The following is a 19,549-nucleotide window of genomic DNA, read 5'->3' as shown; positions in this document are numbered from 1 at the left end:
TCTTTAACTTCTATTTCTTCAATTTCATTCTCTTTCTTTTCTTTAACTTCTATTACATTCTCTTTCTTTTCTTTAACTTCTATTTCTTCAATTTCATTCTCTTCCTTTTCTTTAACTTCTATTTCTTCAATTTCATTCTCTTTCTTTTCTTTAACTTCTATTTCTTCAATTTCATTCTCTTTCTTTTCTTTAACTTCTATTTCTTCAATTTCATTCTCTTTCTTTTCTTTAACTTCTATTTCTTCAATTTCATTCTCTTCCTTTTCTTTAACTTCTATTTCTTCAATTTCATTCTCTTCCTTTTCTTTAACTTCTACTTCTTCAATTTCATTCTCTTTCTTTTCTTTAACTTCTATTTCTTCAATTTCATTCTCTTCCTTTTCTTTAACTTCTACTTCTTCAATTTCATTCTCTTCCTTTTCTTTAACTTCTACTTCTTCAATTTCATTCTCTTTCTTTTCTTTAACTTCTATTTCTTCAATTTCATTCTCTTTCTTTTCTTTAACTTCTATTTCTTCAATTTCATTCTCTTTCTTTTCTTTAACTTCTATTTCTTCAATTTCATTCTCTTCCTTTTCTTTAACTTCTATTTCTTCAATTTCATTCTCTTCCTTTTCTTTAACTTCTATTTCTTCAATTTCATTCTCTTCCTTTTCTTTAACTTCTATTTCTTCAATTTCATTCTCTTTCTTTTCTTTAACTTCTATTTCTTCAATTTCATTCTCTTCCTTTTCTTTAACTTCTATTTCTTTAACTTCTTCCTCTTCTTTAATTTCCTTTACTTTAACTTCTTCCTTGTCTTTAACCTCTTCAACTTCTTTTTCTTTAACTTCTTCCTCTTTGTTTTCTTCAATTTCTTCCTCTTCCTTTTCTTTAACTTCTTCCTCATTTTCTTTAACTTCTTTTTCTTCAATTTCTTTCTCTTCCTTTTCTTTAACTTCTTCCTCTTTCTTTTCTTCAACTTCTTCCTCTTCCTGTTCTTTAACTTCTTCCTCATCTTTAACCTCTTCAATTTCCTTTTCTTTAACTTCCTCTTTCTTTTCTTCAATTTTTCCCACTTTCTTTTCTTTAACTTCTTCTTCTTCCATTTCTTTATCTTCTTCCTCTTTCTTAACCTCTTCCTCTTCCCTGTTTTTAACTTCATCCTCTTCCTTTGTTTCAGCATCTTCCTTTTCCTTGTTTATAACTCCTTCCTCTTCCTTTTCTTCAACTTCTCGCCTTTTCTTTTCTTCAACTTCTTTTTCTTCTTCTTCCTTTTCCTTTACTTCTTCCTCTTTCTTTTCTTCAACTTCTTTTTCTTCTTCCTTTTCCTTTACTTTTTCCTCTTTCTTTTCTTTAACTTCTTTCTTTTCCTTTACTTCTTCCTCTTTCTTTTCTCCAACTTCTTCCTTCTCCTGTACTTCTTCCTCTTTCTTTTCTTCAACTTCTTTTTCTTCTTCTTCCTTTTCCTTTACTTTTTCCTCTTTCTTTTCTTCAACTTCTTCCTTTTCCTTTACTTCTTCCTCTTTCTTTTCTTCAAGTTCTTCCTTTTCCTTTACTTCTTCCTCTTTCTTTTCTTCAACTTCTTCCTTTTCCTTTACTTCTTCCTCTTTCTTTTCTTCAACTTCTTTTTCTTCTTCTTCCTTTTCCTTTACTTCTTCCTCTTTCTTTTCTTCAACTTCTTCCTTTTCCTTTACTTCTTCCTTTTCCTTTACCGGTACTTCTTTCTCAACTTCTTCCACACCCTTTTCTTTAACTTCTCCCTCTTTATTTTCTTCACATTCTTCCTCTTCCTTTTCTTCAATGTATTCTTTTTCCTTTTCCTCTTCCTTAACTTCTTCCTCTTCTTTTTCTTTAACTTCTTCCTCTTCCTTTTCTGGAGTAACTTCAACTTTCAGTTTCTTTTCTTTTCTTTTATTTTTCAAGTTGTCTGAAGTCAAATCAACAAGCATTGCCAAGCTTTCAGGATGTTCAGTTTTGGTGTCTGGTGTATCTAAATGGAAAGAAATGAAAAGCAAAAAAAATTATACTGCATTCTATATCTTCCCAAATTTTAAATTTTGTGTATCCTGTAAGAAAAAAAAAATTGCATATCAGCTTCGAATATTTCATCTTATATGTACTTCAGTGAGACTGCAACAGTGTTTTTTATAAGTATTTTAATCTGGATTTACTAATAATTTTGTTTAACAATTTTGAAATAGTCTATGCTATTAAAACTTCTGACACCAGTTGTGTCACTTTATTTTCTGTACTGGGAAATAGGAAGTTCTGTATAACTTTAACTCATTCTCTCCTAATTGAAGATACTATCGTTAATTTGACCTCATTAAATTAAGTTAATGTTTGATTGTATATACAATACTTTGTGTTATATAAATAGAGCATGCATTTCCCTTTAATTCTATACCAAATAAAACATTTTCTGATAACACACAACAAAGCTATTGAAGCTTAACCCTTTCATCACTATGCAGTTGCCTACCAATAACTGTCCCATCCCTAACAAAAGGGGCATAACTCCGTATTTTTGACAACATATGTTTTTTAAAAATTCACAGAAAAAAAACTAATGAAGCAAATTAAGTCAAATTTTGAAAGATTAAAGACAAATGGATAAAGTTTAATATAAACCAAAAATAATGCCAATATAAGACAAAAGTACAACAAAAAAAAAATGTTTATGGAGCACTTGACGTTAAACATGACTTGGAAGTGTCAGTGAGTTATGAAATTTAGAGAAACATTCTCCTTTACAGAGTCTTATTTGACAGAGATTACATCCATAAACAGTTTCATGTGCTCTGTTTCTTTTTCCAAATTGTTTGTTCTTCATACACCAATGGCAGGCACGTTTGTTTCCCACCATTCGAATGAGCCTATGCTCAAGAAGATCACTCATGCCAACTCCTTGAGTTGATGGTTGGAGATCACTTTGCTTCCTCTTACGAACAATGTTTCCCTTTAGAAGGGCTGTGCTTATCTCAAGCCGAAACTCTAGATGTCCTAGTGATAGGCTTTTGGGTCTGGGCCTGTGAGAGGTAGCATAAATGATCCAGCTGTTGATGACAGCAGTCTGGAGGAGAAATCGAAAAATGTATCTCCACCATTTGACAGATTTCCTTCCTACTGGATAGTAGGATGAGAGCTGATCAAATCTGTCAACACCTCCCATTGATTTGTTGTAGGTATTAACAGCAGATGGGACTTTCACTTGAAAGTTGCCACCTGGTCCTCGGCGAGTAATTTCAGCGGTACCTGAAGTGGTGTTGGTACTCAAAAGAGTGACACAACGTTTATCCTTCCAGGCTGTAGCAACGAGATTCCCTTTCTGCCTAACCATGACGTCACCCTTTTTAAATTTTTTTAATGCCTTGGGTTTGAGATCAAGAGGCCAACCTTTTCTGTTAGGTCTTATTGTTGAACAGCAATAGGTTTGCTGACGCAAAAGGTCCTCTGCTAACTGAACTGAGCTAAAATAATTGTCAAAGAAGAAATGATGTCTCTTTCCTAAAAACCTTTCACCTAATTGAGTAACTATATAATGTCCAGTTCCATGAGGCATAGGATCCTCAACTTTACCAGTATAAATACTGAAATTCAACAGATACCCTGTAGATGCATCTGTTGCGCACCAGACCTTGATGCCCCAAGGGTTAGGTTTTCCTTTGATGTACTGCTTCCACATGAGTCTCCCATTGAAAGGTATCATTGCCTCATCTAGGCTAATATTTTTGCCAGCAGCAAATCTTCTAGCAATATTAGTCCTAATTAGGTCTAAAAAAGGTCTGACTTTGTGTAGGGGATCATGGCCAGGGTGACCTCGAGGTACAAATGTTGTCGCATCGTTGAGGTGAAAATACTGGGATAGTTTTTCAAATCTTGTCTTTCCCATAGAACCAGCCACCCCATCAACTCTCAGGCGTTCATCTGATGCCCAGTACATTTTGTATTCAGGTAAAACATGAATACCCATAGTAATGTAGATATGAAACAGCAGCTTGATTTCTGAAGCAGTTGTAGGCTGCCATGCTCTGTCGACTTTGCCTTCTTTTTGTTGACGATAATTGGCATATAAGTTAGTTTGCACAGCTATATGCTCATAAAAGTTTTCAGGTATTAGAAGGCTAAAATAATCAAAAGGAGTAGCATCATATGGTAGATCATGTGTAGGTCCACATATTTCAGTAAAATTCTCTACCACAACATCAGTAGTAGTAGCACTCCAATCTCCACTGTCATTGTTTAGATCTACTAGATCTAGGCTAGTTTCATCTTCACTATCACTAGAATCGGACCCAAATGGCTCCAATGAAATGTCAATATCACTTTCCCCATCATTATTTTCAGGTTCTAGATCTAAAACTTGTGTATTACCTTCGTAATCGTATCCAGTATAGTCTCTAAACATACTCAAAATATCTTCCATTTTCGCCCGATGGCAAAAAAAAAAGACAATTTTCAAAAATTCACAAAAAGTCGATCGTTTAAGCTAGTATCATCAAATAAGCATGTAAAAATAGCACTGTTATCGCTCTCTAATGTCAGAGTTAGAAAAGGTATAAAATCAATTATTAAAAACTCGAAATAGCGCCGGTAACGAAACAACCTAAAATCGGCGACTCCCGGCGACTCTAGTTGTCTACCGGTAGAGGCGACTCCCGGCGACTCTAGTTGCCAAATGGTTAATCATAACATGGGTAGTGAAATAGTAATGAGTAAAAAAAAGAATTCCTTCAAAAAGGTGGAAAAATAATAACGGAGAGAAAGAGTTAAATAAAATCATACCAAGAAATCTCTCTGCAAATACATCTTGATGGTTGTGGAGTATCATCATGTTGTTCTCCTTGGTATCTGAAAATTAGAATATTTAAATCTATTACCATGCCTGAAAGGATGACAGACAAAGGTTTAAAGGAGCACATATTAGCTGAAAAACAGAAGAATTTTTCCCATCTAGTGATTCAAGCACCCTGATTATTGAGGATTCTTCTTCTTCTTCTAGCCAGCTTTATTGCTGCTGAAATGTGAGCTCTTTTGCAGACTGTGCCAAGGAAAAAAGTGTGCTATTTTCTTCAGTTGATCAGCACTGCCGTAAAGGGTGTTGGATATGTTGGGCTGTAGTGGAAGTAGGGTCTGCCTAAGGTGGATTAGAGAGGGGCATTCAAAGAGGATATGGTTTAAGGTTTCATAAGGGTGGGCGCAGTGTCTGCAAAGGGGGAGTTGTGTGGAGTTTATTTTGTTCAGATGGTAATTTAATAGAGGTGTGTGTCCTGTTCTTAGTTGGAAAATTGTAGATTATTCTTTGCGTGGGAGGAAGTTAATACTGTCCAGTTTGTTAGGCATAGTCATTTCTTTGTACATGGCTCTGCCTGTGTTTCCTGATGCCCATTGGTTGAGCCACTCCTCTTTGTGATTGTTGACTAACATTGACCTTAGGGTGAGGTAGCTTACAGGTCTGTCTGGTTGTTCCATAGATAAACCTGCCTTTAATAGCTTATCTGCCTTTTCATTTCCCATGATGCCAATGTGTCCAGGGATCCACTGTAGTGTGATATTGATATTTAATTTTGATATCATCTGGTGGATTATCACAATGAGTGTTGTCAACTCTCTTGGGCTGTTTGAGGTGTTGCTGTTAAGTGCTTGCAGAGTGGATTGGGAGTCTGTAAAGACAACAATATCTGATTGTGATTGCACTCCTTCATATAATTTGTTTTCCACTGTCTCTGTGTGCTATGGTAATTGCCTCAATTTAGGCTTGGAAGTTTGAGCAGTAAGATTATTGTGGATAAAGTGAGAGGGTGGTAGGGTGCTGTATTGCTACAACATGGACTTTTTCCATGCAAGAGATGTCCTTGTCAAGGCTTGCCTTTATAGTGACCTAATGTCTCATATTATATTAGTGGCCATTATATATTTGAATCAAGTTGACATCATTCTTTCCTTCAGAGCACATTTGAGACTGCTTTTAGATGGAGTATCAAAAAGCAATATAAGCAAAATACTTATTATCAGGATTCTAGAAGTACAAAAAAATAATAATAAAGTGCCCCTCTATAGTCCGTGCAATCTATAGGGCAGATGATGTAAATGTAAACTCTTTATATGGCCAAGAGCTAACTAAGGTGTCATGTGACCAGCACAACGACCAACCGCTGCTTTATTGAACTAGTTTCAGGCACCCATTAGAAATGGGAGATTCAAACCCAAGACTCCCAGTTGAAAGCCAAGTGCTTTACCGCTCAGCCACCAAGCCCTCAACCAAAAATCTTTACAAAAAAAAAAAAAGAAATAGAAAACAATGATGACCAAATTATAACCTGCGGGGCATATTCATTCCATGACTTGATTCCTTTAGACCTCTTGAAAATTCTGCCCACAACACATGATGAAGCCACAAGGGCTCAGTTCCAACGGACTCCATTTTTTGCAATGCTGCAGCTCATGCGGCATGTGTCTGAAAAGTCTATGACCATGCGACAGATAAAGGTTGGCCATCTTTGTAATAAATGATAGAACTTGACCATGCTTTCTGTTCAAGCTGAGGGCCATCTTTGAAATAAATGATAGGCCATGCTCTCTAATCAAACAGATGGCCATATTTGTAATAAATGATAGAACGTGGCCATGCTCTCTGTTCAAGCTGATGGCCATCTTTGTAATAAATGATAGGCCATGCTCTCTAATCAAACAGATGGCCATCATTGTAATAAATGATAGAACTTGGCCATGCTCTCTAATCAAACAGATGGCCATCTTTGTAATAAATGATAGAACTTGGCCATGCTCTCTGTTCAAGCTGAGGGCCATCTTTGTAATAAATGATAGGCCATGCTCTCTAATCAAACAGATGGCCATCTTTGTAATAAATGATAGAACTTGGCCATGCTCTCTGTTCAAGCTGAGGGCCATCTTTGTAATAAATGATAGGCCATGCTCTCTAATCAAACAGATGGCCATCTTTGTAATAAATGATATCCATGCTCTCTAATCAAACAGATGGCCATCTTTGTAATAAATGATATCCATGCTCTCTAATCAAACAGATGGCCATCTTTGTAATAAATGATAGAACTTGGCCATGTTCTCTATTCAAGCTGAGGACCATCTTTGTAATAAATGAAAGTACTTGGCCATGTTCTCTATTCAAGCTGAGGACCATCTTTGTAATAAATGAAAGAACTAGGCTCTCTGTTCATGAAGATGGCTATAACAGAAAATCAGTGTCAAATTATATGCTGAGACACACCCTCATAGCCGCTACTCCTTTTCCCTTCCAAGCATATTTGCGACTTTTTATATTCATATTGAAACACAATTTTTACGTTGTATTATGATTAACAGTATATCATCAACACTAAAATTAGGTGGTGAAAAATTCTTGCAGTAATGAATTTGGCAAGTAATAAATATAATTAAATGAATATATAGTTGATGATGAATGTCCAAAAAACAACAAAAATGCCATGCTTGTTAAGTGAATGTAATAATAAACAGAACAGTACAAATAAGACTAGGTTAAAACTACTGCTAAAGGAGTTAACTTCCTCCCCTTCTCTCCATCTTTAGAAAGAAAAAAAAAGCCAAACCTCTCCCCCCTGTTACCTTACCTAAGGGATAATTTTGTACATTTGTTGCAGTCATGTCAGGTGAGTCCTCATCGTTTCTATGTAGGTTACTTAAGAGGGTTCTGATGTTTTTTTCTCTCTGTTTGTCCATTACAAGTGTTGAATTCTGAGTATATATAAAGAATATATATATAAAAAAAATTAAATATATAAAGTACTAGCCGGATATGAAGCGCGGTCTTCCGGCCTTAGTTTAGTATTGCTGATTTACTGGTTTGAATTTAGATCTACGTTAGACATGAAGAATGTTCCCTTCACATTTTTTATTTATTTTGCCATGAAATCAAAAGATTAGTGTGAAAGTGGGTTCACCCCATTTGTTAAAAAGTTTTCTTGTTTAATAGAGATACAATTAGGTACCTTTTGTCTATTTTTAGGGCTCTCCGGTTGTGGTAGGGACATTAAACATACATTAATGGTCTTGGCTATGATCTAAGGAGCATTTATGCCAAGGGTTTTGATTTCTATGCGGGACATACTACCTGCATACATATGCCTTACTTTCTGCTTTATATATTAGATATATAAAAAGTTCATTTTTAGGCCAATTTTTTTAGGTTTTTTAAATAATGAGACATTTATTCATAATTCTCACTAGAGCTTTAAGTTAGTCATTTTAAAAAAAAATGACAGCTATAAGCATAGTTCAGACTTATATTTTCAACATTTGGAGAACTAAGTATCCCATTAAATTAGCAGGTACAGAAAAAGTGGGACTACTAGCCTATTATACACATCAAACACTCAACATCTCAAATCAACCTGTTAACACTAAAGGGAAGTAAAAGATTTTCAGTAAATGAGAAAGTCAAGCAATGCAAGATTTAAAATAGGCACACAAAAAAAAAAAGACACTGTCTATACAAAAAAAAAGATACTCCAGACATCAACATCTGGAGCTTGCCAGCCTAGTAAGGCTATTCATTTAAAAACCAGGTACTCAGACCTCCAATTGTTGCTTAGCCTAGGTTTTAGAAAAATCAGGAGTGGAGCCCCATAAGCATCAAACCTATAGATCATTTGATATGATATTCTCTGCTGCAACTGAGTAATTGTTTATTCGGATCACACCAGTAAAGTCAAGAGAGGGACCCACAATCAACTTTATCTAAGGCTCAATGGCTTACTCTTAAGTTAGGTTGCATGCTTTGTCTGTCTGACAAGAATGATGGAGTCATACATACAGACATCAAAGCCACTGAGTGACATACTACTCTGTGATCCTTCAGGAGTATATATATATATCTAATATATATATAAAGCAGAATTTAAGGTGTATGCATGTATGTATGTCCTGCATAGAAATCAAATCAGTTTGACCAATCTTAAATAAAAATTTGCATAAATGTTTATAGACTATGGTGGAGACCACAGTGTATGTTTAACGTCCCTCTTACAGCCGGAAAGAAGGGGGGGGGGCGGTAAAAATAAAGGAAAATACCTAAATTTATTTCTATTAAAGTTCAAAACTCTTTTACAAGTCAGGTTAACTCGCAAGCCACGGGTCAGATTCAGCTGGTACATATATTTATATTGCACAAATGTAGCCCTATGCTCCTCTGAAGTTCACATGAATAAATAGTAAGTTAGTTAGAAAGTAAATTACAAAAATAAAGATAATTTTATTTTTAGACAATAGAACCTTACTTTATGGCTCTTCTTTTTTTCTGTTTTTGTACACTTTGCTTCGTTGTTTTCCTCTGGATTCCAAAAGCCAATTTTCATGTCTTGAATGTCTTGCAATCCAGATTTACGTTTGCGTTTTTGGGACGATTGTGGTTCTGGGAAAAGTTCATAGGGATAGCTGTCTGTGGCCGAGCCCTGCTGTTGATGTAGATGTCTGCTCCTGGCTGGCTGCTGAGACACAGACGCGAGATCAGGAAAATGTCTGCCTCTGGTTGACTGCTGGTACTCAACTCCAGGGGAATATCTCCCTCCGTCCATTGACTGCAGCTCTGGAAAATGTCCAGGGGCATATCTTGCACCATTCATAAAGTGTTGCTCTGGTATAAAGGGCATGACATATCTTGCTCCATTCATTGGCTGCAGATTTGGATCATGTCCAGATAGATCCCGATCCCTGGGCAAAGGCTGTTGTTCCATTAAGTACCCATAGGGTACAAGGTATGAACCTAATTACAAATACAAAAAAACAACTTTAGATCAGTTTTAACAAATTAATGCTTCTGTAGTAAATAACTATTTGAGTGACAGTCAAACTGAGATTTATTTAAAACAACTATGAGGTTTCATATACACATATATAATATATGTATATATATTTATATTATTAATTATAAATTGAACTGTAATTAGCAATTTCTTTTTACAAATGTTTTATAAGTAATTAAATAAAGTTGTTATAAAAATTATTAACTCTATCGGTTGTCATTCTTATGTTTACATGTGCGTGTAACAGAGCTTGATACTGACTGCTCTGTTAAAAGCTTTCCTCCCAGGAATCAACCTACTAATTCTAATACGGCTGAAGAAACCATCAGAACCACCATAGTCATAGTCAGACCGTTTGAAAACTTAAGCAGATGAAAATACACATAGAAACAATCTTAGAGTAAGCCCAATTATAAAGAATATAGGTTCATCAGTTTTCTAGAACTCTAAAGTTGACAATTTGTCAATACTAGCCTGTTTATTTTCTTTACTTGCGATAATTTACATTTAATCTAATTGATCTAATTCACATGTTATTTACTATTTTCATTTTACTTTGTCCCTTGACTAAAATAAGTTATTTGATGTATAATGTTACATCAATATGTAGTAACATGTTATTCTACTTTGTTTATTTACTTGAATCTCTATAATTGTTCTGCGTTTGCTTAATTCTTTCACTGCAAATAATACTAGTAAGCACAATTTGAACTGGGGGTGAATGTTATAAAAATTATATCAGTTGCCGTTCTTATGCTTATATGTGCTTGTAACTCATCCCTAAGAATGTGTTAATGAAATGCTATAGATGAGTGTTGTGTAGTCATTCAATGTAATAAAGCCATACTATGCTGACATGGTTTTTGCCTCATTGTGTTATTATGTTCGTAACTAAAGTCAATAAACAAGACTAGATATTAAAGATCTATAGGAAGTTGTAAATTTTGTTCACCTGCCCAAGGGATCTGTAATGCTTGGTAAGGGTAATAATATGGAACTCTGTAGACTGAAAAGAAAACATTTACTCCTGTGGTTAATTGAAAATAAAATGGCAAAAATTGAGATTAGCTTTGCTAAATGACTCTTTACAACATTGATTTATAATGCTTAGCGGATATTGTTATAGATACACAACTTTTCAAGTGATGAAGTGGCTTAGAGGCACAAGTAAGTAAAGGTCCCCTTTCAGACCTTGCGATCTATGGGGCAGATAAAAGTAAAGGTAATCTGTTTCTGTGGCCCATAGTATGGCCAGCATAATGACCAAGAGCCTATACTTTTCCCCAACTAATGTCAGGTACCCATTATAACAGGTGAACTCAAAGGCGTCCTGAAGATCCTAAAATATAAAAATCCCAGTGATCGAAACAAGCTACCATGCCTACCTACACTAAGATTGAAAACCAATTTGTCAATAAAAATTAAGTTAATATGTAAATATTAAAACTTAATTGCCAGACTGGTGTTGAACTTTATCATTTTCATAAAATGTCTTAAATTGATTCATTTATTTTTAGCCAGTTTAAAATGTCAAGTTCTCAACTAAAGTTTTAAGTCTTTGTCGACCACTGAGTTAAATGAGTATAGTGTCACCATCTTTCCATGTAATAGTCACTAGAATTGACTATCTATATATAAATATTGTTTCTAAGCTATGGGGGAATGAACTCCAAAAATACTTCTATGCATCGTTAAAGACAATTGCATTGTTTAAATACCTGGGACTGGGTACAGATTTCTTTCTGGCTGCCTTCTTTCAGAGCTGTGTAAGCCAGAGCAACATCGCTCACTAGATGCCATCCCAGGTTGCTGCATTTTCTCCTCTGTAGTGTTCAGCCAACTTAGTAACAGTTCTTGTGCAAATTAAATCTTTTACATACATTGACAAGCATTCGAATACTAGTACTGTCTTTGCGTAAAATAATATTCACATTGATAACCTTGCAAGGAATTAAAAAAATTATTGTTGTATACATATTTGTGGAAGAAGGAAGGGACACTAAGAATAAACATAAATTTATCTTTTTGTGATTTAGCTTTTATTTTAGAAGTATATAACTATAATGACCGAGTTAAACAATTACTACCAGGTATATCTATTACAAAATGCAAGAGAGGGAGAGAGAGACAGACCCATATGCATTATATTTTCTTAGCTGATAAAGTTAGGAGAAGTGGCTCTCCCATAGTACTTAAGTTCATTGAATGTTTTCATGAGAAAACATGTTTTTTTTCTGTTTACTGCATTATGCTTATAAGGACTTCAACGAATGTGTACTTCTCCTCTGGTAAACTCTTAAATGTATCCAGATTGAGGGCAGAAAACAAAGTTAGAAAGGTACTAATCAGGGAACTTCTCATTGCTGATGATGCAGCAATTAGAAGAAAACTTCACAAACATAAGTTACAACTCATGCTTTTATAAATAAGTTATAAGATAGGTAAAGATCTATAAATCTAGATCTAAAATATAGAGTAGATATAATATAAACATATTTTGATTAATTTTATATAATTATAAACTTTTCTTATTATAATTAGGGGTACCAAAATCTATAAGTAAGATTAATTTACTTTGAAGTAAAATTTGAACATCTTTTACTCTTTTCTTTAGTGACTTTAGTATAGATATTACAAAATACCATTTATTTATAGAATACTAGACTATATATATATATATACATACTAGCATCTCAGGCATAATGATAAGTATAAATATCTATATTATGACTATATCATATGCTAGAGTCTGCTAGAGTCTATTTTATATTATTAATTATATTATTATACTTTGATATCTAGAATTTAGATTAAATCATAATCATTCTATTTCTATACACACTAATTCACTAATTTAATTAGTAATTATTAATTAATGTTATAGATCAATAATTATAATAATGTCTAATATATATAAAAGTATATGTCATGATATGTTATAGATATACTAAATCTACTTAAATTTACTAAGACTAAATTCTATCAATTTTAATTCTAGTGTTTTATCACATAAATATAAACAATAGGTAGCCGAATTACTATAAATATAAACATAGTTTACATTAATAATTTCATTAATTATATCTCTATGATAATAGTATAAGTCAAAGTTATAAGATATAGTTAGCCTATGCCTATACTACTATGTAACTATACTATATAGAATACTAACTAAGTGACTATATGTCACTGTTATAGTGACTATACTACTATAGACTATAGAGTATAGACATAGGACATAGTGTCACATAGACTCTATACTCAGACTATACTGTAATACTGACTATCGACCTATAATTTATTTTTAAATATAAAATAAAAAGTAAAGATAACATAAACATACCAAAAGTGGCAAAAGTTAAGTCACATAAGTGAGTCAAACCTTCTCACTACTACACTAGCCTTCTGTTTCCAATCTATTAACTAGTGACTAGTGAAATAAATCTGAATCAGTAAATCCTCATCCTGGTTCGTCATAACATTAACACTCAACACTGACACTAACAAGCACTAACAGCGCCAATCACTAAGTCCAGCGAATGCCAATGGCAATGATGCTGTATTCCGCTAGATTGAGAACAATGACCACGCCTACCATAAGGCCTCAGGCCGGTGTCGACAATGCGAAGTGACCAAAGGCAGACAAGCTGAAACTCAAAGGCAAACGGCAAAGCAAAAATAAAGCGCAGGTCGAGGTTGTTACCCTGGTAACTGAGTCTGAGCCTACTGAGGTAATCAGCCTCAGTTAGAAACTTATGTGACGGAATCATCGAATGTCTACAGTAGTACATCTGCAAACTTATTTTTAGTTAAAATAAAAATTTGAAAAAAAATAAATAAACATCATAAAACAATACAGCGTTTTTTGTTTTATTTTTAAATAGAATGTGAAGTGTTTTCTTAATTCAGCATGAGCCAAAAAAGAAGTTAACTTATCACCTCCAACCACTGGAAATTGTTGACGATTTTTGTTATCTTGGTATGTGATGCTACAAAAAAAGTGTATTAATATTTCAGATGTTCTTTAGAATTTGAAGATTATTACATCTTAGGCCAAAACCTCGCGAAGTACAACGGGGGAAGACGGTAACAAGATTTGAACAGGGTATTATCGAGATGACAGTGCAAAAGGCATAATACAATCAGCATATTATAATTTTATACATAACAGGACTAATACAGCGATTGGACACCAGGATAAGCTGCTAACTAATGCCAAATATGCCAACTAAAACTCTATGGCCATATCACAGTGTCCTAAGGGCCATTCCTACAGGGAACAGTACCAGCAAAGAGAAGAAGATGCAAACAGAGAAAGCGATGGGAAGACCACAGCTTAAAAAAGGACGACCCTATCATTGAAAGAGATTCCATCAAAGGCAAAAGACACAAGGAATGGAGAAAAACGGTCAAGAGGTCTTGTGTGGGGCCCCAACATTCTATAACAGATTAAGGGATTAGAGAAGGTGATGTGATATATACTGGTATATAAGCCAATAGGCCCTACCTAACATGCACAATTGTTTTTCTTAACACAGATATATGGCATTTAAAAAGAGATATATGTTGTAAAATGTTATTAAAATATTAATTATTTCATTAAAATGTTGAGCTGTTTGGTCATATTGTCTAAAGTCATTATTCAAGGTCCAGTGGAGGGAGCACGAAGAATTTAAAGAGTCGTCCAAAGAAAAGCTGGCTGGACAATGTAAAATGAATGGACGGACCTCTAAAATTATTTCCTACCAAGAACAACTGCTGGCCAGTTAAAATGGAGGTATAATAATAATAATTTTATTTATAAAGCGCTGTTAACAAACAAAATGTAGGCTCATGGTGCTGTAATAACATTACAAACACAATGCGGTATGCGCTCTGGATTGTCTTTCGGTCGTCTTGATGGCCCCGGGTTCATACCCTGCCCGCTGCCATCCCCCTGTTGTCATACAAAATTATCTTCAACTTCAAGGAACATCCGAAACAAACATGTTCCTTCTCTAACTTCATAAGTGGATGACCCTTGAAATTTTTTTCAACCATGTCTTAGATCCCCCTCAGTTTACGTTGACCTTCAGACACACGTGATCATAACGTTGCGCACGTGATCAACGGTGGTCAAACAGCCCGAAGGCCACATTTCGAACCATTTGCACTCAGGGGCGGTTACCGCAATGACCCAAATCTGTCAGCAAGGGAGGGAATGGTGAGAGGCTGCAGTAATAGTAGTAATACAGCTGATAAAAAAAAGCTTTCATAGGGTCAAGACAAAGGAAGACGTCAACGCTACGTAATAGTAACAGTCGTAAAAACCGGAAGCCTCTATTTATAGTCTACTTTTAACACTTCTCTCTGATTGGATAAATGGTTATCACTTGGCTCAAGTTTTCTTTGTTAAAAAGAAAACTTGTTTATATCACCATTATTTTGCAACTTTGACTGAAGCGTTACTTCGGCCAACATGACTGCAACCTTTAGGTTGCTTATCATATGCCCTTAAGCGAGCAATTCTTTATTTATATATATATATATATTTATATATAAATGTTATTTCGAAAAATGCTCTAACGATTTTCTTTAAAATTTCAAGGTATATGTAGATAAATGGCGTAGAGATTTTGCATCACTTGATGTTTCGTGCTAAAGCCATAATGAATATATGAACAATATTAAATGTCTGAACTTAACCATTTGAGAAGTTACATTGCTAAGACTTTCTTCCAATAAAGTCTAATGGTTTTAACGCAAAATTTGCTATGTAAAACTACACTACGTGAGCTGTGTTGCTTTTTTTCTATAGACTGAAGGTGGACTTGAGGACTTTCTATTTCATCGCCCACATTTCGAACGAACAGAACACAAAAGCAACTCTTCAGATTGATAGTCTTTATAATAATAATAATAATCTTTATTGTCCATATGGAAAGTTGTCTTACAATTACACCAAACAACAAAAAAAAAACATTATAACTATAAGAAACCAACGTGTACATTCATACCAGTGCCTTTACCCGAGGATGTCTAAATTTCCGGTTGCCTAACCTAAATGTCGGTGTTAAAAATTCCAGTGCCTAAATAGCCAGACACTGTGGAAAGGTACCAGGCGCAATGACGAGTTCTAGAAGGAATTTGAAGTTAATTTGAACCCCCACAAAGTATGCTGTACATGTCTGATGATAGTTCATCACTTTGAGCAACAAGGTCATGATAACCCAGTCAAAAAAAAAAAGTGGGCACTTTTTATTTTACCTGTAGCTTAGAAACATGTTCTACCTTGACAATATTCAATAAATAACTCGCATACACGCACACATACACGGGTGGAAAAAAAAACAGACGTTATAGTCCTCTCCCCCCCCCCTTTTTTTTTTTTTTACCTTTTGGAGCCCATTGTGTTTGCTGAACTTTCTATGACCCGGCTAGTCTCACCACAAATTGTGTAACAATCCCCCCCCTTTTTTTCCCCCTGTAGTCCCATTTCGCCACTTGGGTTTAAAGCGCCCCGAGGTCTATAATTGGACGAAATATGCTGCCCACGTTGGTGGGTCTACAAGGTCATGGTCAAGCGGACAACAAGCTTCTTTTGTCAGACTGGGCCTTGGGGTTCATACTATGTTTGAGCGTATCGCCATTTATTATATAGATCTAGCCATGGGCGTAGCCAGGATTTTGTTTCGGGAATGGGGGTAATCTCCCCCCCCCGGTAAATATATATATATATATATATATATATATATATATATATATATATATATATATATATATATATATGCGTGTGTGTGTATACATAATTAATCTTTATTACATTCTGACCCTTCATTCTTTCGGAAGACGTTTATTGTACCCTAGAATAGCTGCTTCCAGGAGTTACTGGAAAAAAATGTAGACTCCCCGCCATTGCCAGCGCGGGGCGGAGCCTCGCCGCCAAGCACTATTTCCGGTATTGAAAGGCAACAAAATGCATATTCTGAGGTATCTACAGTTCATTATTCTGCTATTAAAACGTTTTATTTCAAAAAACTTATGTGCTATTCTTATAATATACTGACTTAAATCCTCCCACGTCGTTCGGCGCATTTGGCGGCAAGCTGCTTCCACAAAAATCTCTTCCCAACTGCTCTGAGGACCTCCATGAAAATGTGGCGCCAAGTTGTACTAGGATGTCTCTTTTTTCGCCTCCATGTCATCGCAACTCTTATTATGCGTAATTCATTTTGTCGGAGAACATGTCCCGCAAACCTAATGCGACGCTCTGTCACAACCTTACTAAGGGGTCGATTCCAAGTTCGGCATATGATTTCCTTGATTGAGACCCGATCTCTATAATCTCCTAAAATCCGCCTTAGCCATCTTTGTTGAGCCACATTTAGTCTTTTTCAATTTCGGCAGATGACTATTCACTGCACTTTATTAATGGAGCCCAGCCAGTGCAGCCACTACGCTTTTGGAATTAGGTGACTGTAGTTTGCTTTACATTTTATATTGAAAAGGGAAGTTTTCACGTCAAAATCATTTGGGGGGGGGGGGGGAACTAAAAAATCTGTGGATTTTTTTTTAAAATTCAAAACCCCCTTAGCTACGCTCATAGAATTTGGTGACTGTAATTAGCTTTAGAATAAAATTGAAGAGAGGGGTTTTCAACTTCAAAAGTCTGTATTGGGGCATTTAAACTCAAAACCCACAGGAGGGGTTTTTAAACTCAAAATCCCTTTGGCTACGCTCAAAGATTTTTGAGTGTGTAATTTGCTTTTTTTTTTTACATTGAAGAGGTATTTTTCTAGCTTCATATCCCACTGAAGGGGGGTTTAAATTCAAAATCCTTTGGCTACGCCCATAGCATTTTGAGTACGTAATTTGATTTTTTTTTATATTAAAGAGTTATTTTTTTAGCTTCAAACCCTGCTAAAGGGAGAGGGAGTTAACTTGTAAATTTCGGAGGGGGTTTTAAAATCAAAATCTTCCTTAGATATGCTCTTGGAATTAGGAGATTGTTTGCATTCTTTTATTTTTTGGTTTTGTTATATAGAAGAGGGGGGGGTTTGACTGTAAAACCCCCTCTGGTAGGTTTTTTTTTTTAATTCAAAACCCCCATTGGCTTCGCTGGGGCAAGTGATGGTTTAGAATTAAAATCTCACCTAAAATAAACAGAATCAAAGCGAAAAATCAGTCACTAAATTTCGGTGACCCCCCCCCCCCCCCTGGCTACGCCCATTGATCTAGCCCATATTTATATATTATCAAAGAAAGATCAAAGGAGAAGATAATTAGGTCAAATAAAGATCAAAAGAGAAGATAATTAGGTCCTAACCTATACGTTGGTTCATGGGCGTAGCCAGGATTTTGTTTCGGGGAGGGTTTTGGGGGGGAATTCCCCCCCCCCGCCCCCCCCCCCCCCCCCCCCCGCGAAAAAAAATTATATATATATATATATATATGTGTGTGTGTGTGTGTGCACATAATTAATCTTTATTACATTCTGACCCTTTCGGAAGACGATTATTGTTTATTGTAGACTCCCCGCCCTTGCTAGCAAAGGGGTCTGGGGGAGTTCGTAGCGCTCCCCCAGCGCGGGGCGAAGCCCCGCCGCCGGGCACTATTTCTGGTATTGAAAGCCAACAAAATGCATATTCTGAGGTATCTACAGTGCATTATCTTGCTATTAAAAAGTTTTATTTCATAAACCTAATGTGCTATTCTTACTGACTTAGACCCTCTCGCGCCGTTCGGCGCATTTTCCGGCAAGCTGTTTCCGCAACTCTTATTTTGCGTAATTCATTTTGTGTGAGAACATGTCCCGCAAAACCTCATGCGACGCTCTGTCACAACCTTACTAAGGATTCGACTCCCAGTTCAGCAAATGATTTCTTTGATTTAGACCCGATCTCTATGACTGACTCTTAAAATCTGTCTTAGCCATCTTTGTTGAGATACATTTAATGATTTTCAATTTCGGCAGAAGACTATTCACACTTTATTAATGGAGCCCAAGCCAATGGTAGAAATTTGTAACCTTTCTTGACTACGCTCTTGGAATTACATGCCTGTATTTCGCTTTAGATTTTATATCGAAAAGGAAAGTTTTTTCGTCAAATCATCTGTTGAGGGGTTTTAAACTAAGAAATCTCTGGAGTTTTTTTTGTTTTGTTTTTAATTCAAAACCCCATTTAGCTACGATCATAGAATGTGGTGACTATAGTTTGCTTTAAAATAATATTGAAGAGAGAGGTTTTCAACTCTAAACGCTCTGTAGGGGAATTTTAAACTCAAAACCATCTGGAGGGGTTTTAAACTTTAAAGAAAAAGCCACCTGGAGGAGGGGGATTTACACTCAAAACCCCTTTGGCTACGCTCATAGATTTTATAGTGTGTAATTTACTTTATTTTTATATTTAAGAGGTACTTTTTAGCTTCAAACCCCAACTTGGGGGCGGGGGGGGGGGGGGTTGAAACTCAAAACCCCTTTGGCTACGCTTATAGAATTTTGAGTGTGTAGTTTGCTTTTTTTATTTTGAAATGGGGTTTATCGTAAATTTTGGAGGGGGTTTTAAAATCAAAATCTTCCTCAACTGTGCTGTTGGAATTTGGGGATTGTTGTTTGCATTTTTTTTGTTTTGTTTTATAGAAGAGGTGGATTTAACTGCAAAAACCTCTGGTAGGAGGTTCAAAATTCAAAACCTCCTGTAGGGGGGTTTAAACTCAAAGCCCCCTGGTAGAGGGATTTGTATCTCAAAACCCCCTGATAAGGGTTTTTTAAATCTCAAAACCCCCTG

General features: G+C 35.4%; 1 protein-coding gene across 1 annotated transcript; it reads right to left on the bottom strand.

The window, feature by feature from the left end:
* Nucleotides 1-235: 235 nt before the first annotated feature.
* LOC106071815 (uncharacterized protein PF3D7_1120000-like) lies at nucleotides 236-13,179 on the bottom strand. The gene is made up of 10 exons (XM_056009215.1): nucleotides 13,126-13,179; nucleotides 11,501-11,722; nucleotides 10,735-10,788; nucleotides 9,258-9,742; nucleotides 7,593-7,716; nucleotides 4,768-4,833; nucleotides 1,695-1,972; nucleotides 1,497-1,520; nucleotides 702-1,271; nucleotides 236-241 (listed from the first exon to the last, which is right to left on the bottom strand). The coding sequence occupies exons 2-10, from the start codon at nucleotides 11,595-11,597 to the stop codon at nucleotides 236-238; spliced, it is 1,704 nt and encodes a 567-aa protein (XP_055865190.1). The 5' UTR covers nucleotides 11,598-11,722; nucleotides 13,126-13,179.
* Nucleotides 13,180-19,549: the final 6,370 nt, after the last annotated feature.

Source organism: Biomphalaria glabrata, chromosome 13 (genome assembly GCF_947242115.1).
Source record: "Biomphalaria glabrata chromosome 13, xgBioGlab47.1, whole genome shotgun sequence".
Taxonomy (NCBI): domain Eukaryota; kingdom Metazoa; phylum Mollusca; class Gastropoda; family Planorbidae; genus Biomphalaria; species Biomphalaria glabrata.
The sequence above is the reverse complement of the archived record's forward strand: the minus strand, read 5'-3'. Positions and strand labels throughout refer to the sequence as shown.